The sequence below is a fragment of the Rhinoraja longicauda genome, chromosome 16 (assembly GCF_053455715.1).
Source record: "Rhinoraja longicauda isolate Sanriku21f chromosome 16, sRhiLon1.1, whole genome shotgun sequence".
NCBI lineage: Eukaryota > Metazoa > Chordata > Chondrichthyes > Rajiformes > Arhynchobatidae > Rhinoraja > Rhinoraja longicauda.
Window position 1 is genome coordinate 31,733,367 of NC_135968.1, and position 9,390 is coordinate 31,742,756.

Below are 9,390 nucleotides of genomic sequence, written 5' to 3' on the forward strand. Positions count from 1 at the left end.
CCGCAGGCAGCCAGCGTCGCAGGTGGTGAGTCCGGGCCGTGGGCTCTGCAAACCAGAGCCCCAGGTGGTCCCAGGTGCATGGCCGGTGGTAGGCCGCAACGGGAACGGAGACACGACACAGAACAAAGGTCGCGTCTCCGTTCGGGAGAGAGAATGTTACAGTTCCCGTCCCCCCCCCCAAAACATAACATACAACACTACATCATATTAAAACTACAATTCAGACAAAAACAACAAAAAACACAAAAGACAGACGGACTGCAGGCAAGCCGCAGCTGCGACGGCAGCGCTGGCTCCTCCTCCCTTGTTTCCCCTTGTCCTCGCTTTCCATCCCACCAGGTCTCCACATTCAACAGATCCTTAATTTCCATCACCAGACCTGTTCCTCTCACTCCCCTTCTAGCATTGCAAAGATCTGTAACCTTTGTGAACATCTCCTTTGCTCTTCCATCTTTCAGTTGAAGCACCAATTTACTTGCACTTCTGATTTATTGTACTGCACTTGGTGCTCTTGATGTGATCTCCCTACTTCAGAGAAACCAAAAACAGATTTTGTGATTGCTTTGCAAAAGAGCCCTGAGCCTGGAAGGATAGCCCTGAGGTTTCACTTTCCTGTCATCTTAATTCTCCATCTCGCTCCCACTCTGAGTTCTATCTTTGATCTCCCAGATCACTCCAGAGATGTTGGTGTTAGCTCTGTGAGGCAATTCATTTTCCAAAAATGCATGTTTCAACCCTGGGGACTTATTATTGGGTTTTGCGATTTCAGCTTATTCCCTCCCCACACATTTTTCACAAATGTGGCTGTACCTTTGTTTCAACTTGTTATTTTGCAATTTGTCTCAGATCATTTAGGTCAAACTGACGGGTTTTAAAATAATTGTTACCGTGACATATTTGGTCTGCACAGTTATTACAGGCATTCTGTATACTTTCTCCACAATCCCTCTCTGCAAATGAAGACATTTGTCTTCTCATTTTTCCAGCATGCATGAAAGTCTTTGATCTGAAGTGGTGGCTCTGACTTGCTATGGTCCTGGTTCCTCTGCTCCTATTTAACTCACCTGTACTTCTGCTCCTATTCAAAACTTTAATGAAACAACATTTTGGAAATGTATTTTTGTATAAACCAAGTTACAGTAAAATGAAACCGATGGCGCTGAAGTATTCAGAGCCATTTAAAATGAGGCGTGTGCTGAGTAAATATTTTCATGGTTAAAAAGTCAGCATTTTTTTTAATCATCCTTTCAGTGAACTGTGAAAATGAAACATCCTCTGAGCAGTGCTATTCCTGCAACAGTGATTGTGGGGGGGTTTGAGGCTTTCACGATAAATATTCTGACCCTAAAATCCCATGTACATCTCCTATATTTTCAGTAAAAGTCATCTGTGTCATATCGGAAAGGCTAGCATTAAAATATCAGGAATCATTTTCATGGGCAATGTCTCAGCATCAAGGATGATTTCCACCCCAATATGTTCCCATTTCTCTGACTATCCTGCAACCTCTTCACTTCCCCCTCCATCCCCTTCCACCTATATCCCTCCATCTGCTTTACATTAACTCCTCTCTTTATCAACACCATTTTTGTCTCCTTTTCACCTCTAGATTTTGTCACCTACTCCACCCATCTGCTTATCAACCCTCACCCCCTTTCGTTTTTTCCCCAACATATCACTTTCCAGGCTTTGTCCTTCCTCCACTTCTGTTCCAGCTTTCTCCCCAACCCCCCCCCCCCCATGACAATCGCTCTGAAGAAGGGTTTGACCAGAAATGTCACATCCACGTCCACAGATGCTGCCTGACCCACTGAGTTGCTTCAGTACTCTGTGTTTTGCTCAAGGTTCCAGCATCTGCCGTTCCTTGTGTTTCCATTTGACGTGGTTCTACATGAGACAAGGTCCCAGATCTGCACTGTTAATTCTGTTTCTCATTCCACAGATGCTGCCATCTGACCCGTTGGGTGTTTCCAGCATTTCTATTAGCACAGCATGGACTTGATGGGTCAGATGGCATTTTTCTGTGCTTAACATTATACAATTCTAATAAATGCCAAAGCAATTAAATGAACTGTCATGATTTCCATTATGTCAAAGCGCTTTGAGGAATAAATGTACTAACTGCAATTAACGAAACAAGCTGGGAGAAGGATACTGTAATTTAAAATTCATTGCGCTGGAATCGGTGTTGTTCTAAAGTAAGATTAAAAGGAAGTCTACTTCCACTTGTCACTGGCAATTATAATAAACATCATTGTCCTTGAAACTTATCAAACTAAGTTGGCACGCTTGGAATGCATGAACACTGTCATCTTTCTCAAGAAATGGAACAATTTCATTGCCTATTTTTAATACACTATCTATTCAACAAAGATGTTGAATGTTTCTTGCATACAAATGTTCAACAAAGTAAACTCTAAGATTTTGATAAAAAAAGATTAAGTGAAAATAAAGCTGACAAAATAAAATAAATGGACATTAAGTTTCTTGTCAAAAGACGATTTTCATTTAACTATCAGTTTTGGGGTTTATGTTGAATTTAGTTCTTCCTCTTAACTCTTGTGTTTGAACAGGCACAATGAGAAATAATAGGATAGATGCACGTTTACTACATGTCAGAATATGCATAACATCATTTACATTTTTATTTTACTGTGCAGCTTCAATTTTGCATTGGAGTTTGATTTGTGTGGGAATGGTGCTCTGAAGCTGTAATAGAGTAATTCTTCTTCAAGGGCACTGAAATGTCAAAGCCAAATGATTGTTCGCGTAGGCAAGGCCTGCAGTAAGGTGCAGCTCCAGGGATATGCTCTAGCAATGAACTGGCAGTGTAATCGGTAAATGGTCACAGCCAATATGTGACTGAAAGGATGATAAATTGTTCCTTTTCTCTATTACGTTGAATCTCCATTCATCAAGGAGCACTTCCTACAAGTCCCATGGTAGAAGAAATTAATGTTAGTTTCTGTTCAGGGCCTCTAGTCGTTTCATCTCCAATGATAACTGTTTTGCATGCATCGTTGAGTTTGGTTCTGACCACCAATGGAGTTTGTAGACTGCCATTTTCTCCCTTTTGACAGATTTTTTGTTTGTGAGAAACATGAACATTTCCTTGGTAAGAGGTTTCAACATTTTATCAGCAAATGGATATTTGACTGTAGATGCAGCTATTGAGAGCTTTCAGGTGCTCTCACTGAAGAGACTGGGGCTTACCAGGATCGGAAACTGCTCAAGTAGACTTTGAACTTTGGAAATGGTGCCAAAACATGGCAGTGCCCACATGTGTAAATATGCAAAAATAATTTCACTGTGTGGTTGCATTAATGACAAGTAAAGCACCATTGAACCATTACTAGTTGAAAGGTCTTGTGTGGAAGTATTCCTTGATAATTCTTAAAGATTCAAAACAAGTGGGTGAACAAAGAATTCATGATCCTTATGCAAATTGCCCTTGCAATTCACATTGGACGAGAGATTTTTACTGACACTTGCCTTAGAACTGTCAAGAAGATTATCAGTTTCCCCATGATATTGCAGCTGGGTTCTGGCAATAGTGGATAAATGTGAATGCCAGGTTCCTTTGCCAGTTTGCTATCCACAGCTGTGTGGAAAGGGGCCTCCTCTGTTGTTCATTTATTTCACCAGAATCTCTATAGCTGCAGCTGAAAGTTTATGAAATCTGCTGAAATCCACACTGATCAGACATATTCAAATGGCTCATGTAGGAATAAACTGCAGATGCTGATTTCAACCAAAGATAGACACAAAAGGCTGGAGTAACTCACTGGGTCAGGCAGCATCTCTGGAGCCTAACGGTTCAGAAGGATCTCGACCTGAAACTTACCTATTCCTTTTCTCCAGAGATGCTGCCTGACCCACTGAGTTGCCCAGCCTTTTATGTCTATCTGCAAACCGCTCTAAGGCTTGGAAAAGGTCTTACCCCCCCCCCCCCCATTCTAAAAAAGCCTGCTGCCCATCATAGAAACATAGAAACATAGAAAATAGGTACAGGAGGAGGCCATTCGGCCCTTCGAGCCAGCACCGCCATTCATTGTGATCATGGCTGATCATCCCTAATCAATAACCCGTGCCTGTCTTCTCCCCATATCCCTTGATTCCACTAGCCCCTGGAGCTCTATCTAACTCTCTCTTAAATCCATCCAGTGATTTGACCTCCACTGCCCTCTGTGGCAGAGAATTCCACAAATTCACAACTCTCTGGGTGAAAAAGTTTTTCTCACCTCAGTTTTAAATGGCCTCCCCTTTATTCTAAGACTGTGGCCCCTGGTTCTGGACTCGCCCAACATTGGGAACATTTTTCCTGCATCTAGCTTGTCCAGTCCTTTTATAATTTTATATGTTTCTATAAGATCCCCTCTCATCCTTCTAAACTCCAGTGAATACAAGCCTAGTCTTTTCAATCTTTCCTCATATGTCAGTCCCGCCATCCCAGGGATCAATCTCGTGAACCTACGCTGCACTGCCTCAATTACAAGGATGTCCTTCCTCAAATTAGGAGACCAAAACTGTACACAGTACTCCGGATGTGGTCTTACCAGGGCCCTATACAACTGCAGAAGAACCTCTTTACTCCTATACTGAAATCCTCTTGTTATGAAGGCCAATATTCCATTAGCTTTCTTCAGTGACTGGTGTACAAGGACACCCAGGTCTCGCTGCACCATCCCCTTACCTAACCTAACTCCATTAAGAAAATAATCTGCCTCCTTGTTTTTGCCGTCAAAGTGGATTACCTCATTTATTTATATTATACTGCATCTGCCACGCATCTGCCCACTCACTCAACCTGTCCAGGTCACCCTGCAACCTCCTAACATCATCTTCACAGTTTACACTGCCACCCAGCTTTGTGTCATCCGCAACCTTGCTAGTGTTGCTTCTAATTCCCTCTTCCAAATCATTAATATATATGGTAAACAGTTGCGGCCCCAACACCGAGCCTTCCGGCACTCCACTCGCCACTGCCTGCCATTCTGAAAAGGACCCGTTTACTCCTACTCTTTGCTTCCTGTCTGCCAACCAATTTTCTATCCATGTCAATACCCTACCCCCAATACCATGTGCTCTAATTTTAATCACCAATCTCCCGCGCGGGACCTTATCAAAGGCTTTCTGAAAGTATAGATACACTACATCCACTGGCTCCCCTTCATCCATTTTACTTGTCACGTCCTCAAAAAATTCCAGAAGATTAGTCAAGCATGATTTCCCTTTCATAAATCCATGCTAACTTGGACTTATCCTTTTACTGCTATCCAAATGCACCGTTATTACCTCTTTAATAATTGACTCCAGCATCTTTCCCACCACTGAAGTCAGGCTAACTGGTCTGTAATTCCCCGTTTTCTCTCTCGCTCCTTTCTTGAAAAGTGGGATAACATTAGCTATCCTCCAATCCACTGGAACTGATCCTGAATCTATTGAACATTGGAAAATAGCGCGGCAATTTTAGGCCCACCTTACTCACCGTTGTCCCTTTGGTGCTAATGGAAGAAGTTTCATTGAAATCGGTGTTATATTTTTTTAAGTTATTCACATTTTAAAGTTTAAATCTATCTCCTATGGAGAGAGGGGGAGGGAGGGAGGGGGTGGAGGGAGGGAGGGAGGGGGGAGGAGGGAGGATAAGGGGGGTTGTGGGGGATGGAGTGGGGGGAGGGGAAGGGGGGGGGAGGGGTGGGAGGAGGGAGGGGGAGTGAGGGGATGGGGGAGGAGAGGGTGCTGCACCAATGCAGGAGAGGTTTGGGCACAACGGGTCCATTTGGTCTAGTTTGCAATAAATGTGTGGGTAGTGAAGTGAAAATAAAACTCTACTGTTATTTAAGAAATACATAGGGGCTTATTGGAGAGATTTTTTAGGATATGTTTGATTGAGCGGGCATTAATGTTTCCCCAATTTGAATTATTCTTTTAAATCTTGTGCTCCACTGTCTTCCACTGGCTGGAGAAAAATTGTATGGCAAAATTGCGGTGAAAATAATCTAGAATATGAGAATTTGTATATGTCTGGCTGTCATCCCATTACAATTTGCTTTCTCCATCCTCATCTGCAGCTTAAGTTTGTTTAATATTGAACTTTTCCTGGTTCTGGTGAAAGATCATAGACTTGATCTATTTTGTTCTCCAGAGATGCCTCTGCTTGACCATTGTAGGGTAAAGAATAGTGAGGGCTAATAATTAGTAAATAGGGATGTGGATTGTGTTCATGAGGTGACAAGGAACCACAGACAGCCTAAAAGTAGAGACATGGAATGTAGCTGTGATGACACACAAATTTAAGGTCATTGATTGTGTCATAGCGTATATCTATCATTGTAACAGAAAATTGGATCTACTGTTAATGAAGTTAGACTTGTGGATAATCATCTCATTCTGTTTGTCACAGAATTAAGTCTTTCTGACGTTCCATCCTGTGTAAGACCTCGTTTTACTGTTTGTCAAGTTTCTGTGCAAGACCTCGTTTTATTGTTCGTCAAGTTTATGTAGTTAAAAAAAACTCATTTTACTGTCAAGTATCTGAGTAATATGAGAATATAAAAACCATACCAAAGTCACACATGTTAGGTTAGCTTTGTCTGGCCTCCTGGTGCGCACCAGTTTAATAAATCACCCGTTACTTCGAACACCAATGCCACTGCTCGAACTAACAAATGCTTAGAGCAATTTGGATTTTACCTAAGATTTCCAGCATTAGTAGTTCTTTGTAATTTGGTTTGAGAAATATATAGACAGGGAACAGTAATTCTGAATGTTACGTAGCTTCTGAATGTTGACAATTTTTCCTTTTTGTTTTACAGTGGTGGCCTGAAGGACAATGATGTGATTATTAGTATCAATAATCACTTGATAACTTCTTCTAGTGATGTCAGTGAAGCAATTAAAAAGGATCCATCCTTGTCAATTGTGGTCCGTCGAGGCAACAGAGATGTGATAATAAATGTTGTCACTGAAGAAATTGAACCTTAAATGGAGCTGGGTCTCCTGCTTTTATGTATAAAACAGCAAAGATATTGGTTATTTACTGGATAAATATGGTCTCTGGTTAATAGCTTTTAATCTTGTTGATATTTCTACTGCAAAACATCATCAGGAGATATCTACAGCTTGAATATAATTCTGAGGTGATCCTGATGTTGTAAAGTTTATTTTGTGTATTTCCTTGATGCATCTTTCCATATTTTTTTCTTGATTTTATTGTAATCTGCTTTACTTCAAATGTCAGTATATGCAACTAACTCAGCTGGAAATCCCACTCCATAATGTTCAGATTACCATTATTGGCACTAATTCTCTTAGAGTTGCTTAATTTTCACTCTGTAATGGTAAATTTTCAATTTGATGTTACACGTGTGGGCCTGGCAAATTTAAGATGTTGGTGAAGCCTTTTGCTTCTGCTGGATATCAGAATGCAGAAGCCAAGCTACTCACCGTTAGGAAACAAAATGGACGGCATTATTTAAAAGGACAAAAAGTGATGCAGTAACTCAGCAGGTCATGGAGCATGTTTGGAGAACGTGGGCAGGTGACGTTTTGGGTCGAGACCCTTCTTCTGACTGAAGAAGGATCTTGACCTGAAAAATTAATTAGCCATGTTCTCCGGCGATGCTGCCTGACCTGCTGAGTTACTCCGGCACTTTATGTCCTTTTGTGTAATGACCAGCATCTGCAGTTCTTTGTTTTCTACATTTTGACTGCATTATTTGCCTCCTTCATCTCGTAACTGTCTATGTTTTCTCCAGCACAACATTGCCACCATGTTCACATGGTGAGGAGCTAACGTACTCTGGATCATGAGAGAAATTGTTGGTGATTTTATTCTGCTTGTATGACTATTTTTCTGATCAGCAGATGTCCTTGGCAAGCATTCCAGCATTATTCTGCAACAGCTACATTTGGAGAGTGAGGAGGTAGAAATTCTCTATCCAATGGGCCAGTGGGTATTGTGTGCACACTCCACCCATCTCTAAGTAAAGGATTCAAGTGAAATTTGGGAAAGAGATCAGTTTTGAACTGCAGTGGTGAATGTCAGCTGACACATAGAGCTTTCAAGTTGTGGTTTATAGGCCATTAAATATTTCAAACACACAGGGTAAACTTTCTCTATCCTGCTCCAAAGAGCAACCGAGAAACAATTGAGGCTAATTATTTGCCTTGAACAAGACTTCAGCTAAATTTGTCAGCTGCATCATTGGGCTGCACTTAATGTTATCTGAAACATTTTTGATAGTGTGAATGTCAAATAACTGTGCATGTAACATCTCTCTGGATTGCACTAGTGAAAGCTCAGGGGGAAATGGTGAGATGCTACCCGTCTCCTGCCCTGCTGTTTAGCCAATACTTCTCATGAGAGGTGGACTTGTGTTGTCAATAAAAGTCTTTATTGGTATATCTCAGAATAAATATTTTTCTGCTTTAACATTTATTGCAGAATACTGCCCATTTTTCGCATTTGGTGGAAAGTGTACGATACAAATGAGAAGTCTCTAAGCAAATAATGCTGCTCATTCACATCCTGTTCTTAGTCAAATTATAAATCCTTCATGTGCTCCGCTGAGGTTTCCGTTTAACCATTACCTCTTAAGCTTTGAATTGCCTTAAGGTAAAGCCAGTACCCAGATCACCTGTTGATTTCTTGGACACGGTACACTGTCTACATCCACGGAGCAGTGAGAGTTTAGTTCCGCAATAATTCTGCACCACCAGTTTGCTGACTGGAGGCTATGAAAGTAAGAGTACCAAGCTGTTGTGATTCTTTCATGAAATTAATAAATCTTGGTAACAGGATACCTCTGCTTTCAACTCACATTTATTGTCCAAGAAGGAAATTTTATGTGGAAATTTTATTCTTGAGTGCTCGAGAAAACTTCTCCCACGATCACTGTCTGGATCATCCATTAGTCTTGATCTCTGCCTGTAAATGGAGAACAAAGCTACTCCCACTGGCTCTGACTGCGGACTGGGATGTTGTTCTCTTCAATTAAAAGTCTTTACTCCTGGCCCATTGACAAGTGGAGGCCTCACCTCCAGGCAATCATTGCAGAGGTGCCAGCAGAAGTTGTTCCTGGTTGTCCCCGGTTGTCCCCTTTGAAGTGTGGATTGAGGATCTGAATAATTGTTTCCTTAATGGATTTGTCATTCTTTGCCATGTTCTGCATTAAATGGGTGCAGCTGAAACATACCATTTTGTGTAAAAGTCATCATTTGTTTAAAATATTTCAACAAAAAAAATAACTGCAGCATTTTGGAACAATTGAAACTTATTTCTGAATAAACATCCAGTGTTTATTCCTTTTCTGGTGCTTGGCACCATTTAAGCTCAGTAATAGCTTCTGTTTAACTCTCATGATTCCACTAACCGTCACTACCATTCTC

General features: G+C 41.3%; 1 protein-coding gene across 1 annotated transcript in view; it reads left to right on the plus strand.

The window, feature by feature from the left end:
* The window catches only part of htra1b (HtrA serine peptidase 1b), a 54,138-nt gene extending 45,023 nt beyond the window's left edge, over window positions 1-9,115 (plus strand). Inside the window, exon 9 of the mRNA XM_078413555.1 lies at window positions 6,816-9,115. Within this exon, the coding sequence (XP_078269681.1) occupies window positions 6,816-6,984 (169 nt within the window). The 3' untranslated portion in view covers window positions 6,985-9,115. The remainder of the gene's footprint in view (window positions 1-6,815) is intronic.
* Window positions 9,116-9,390: the final 275 nt, after the last annotated feature.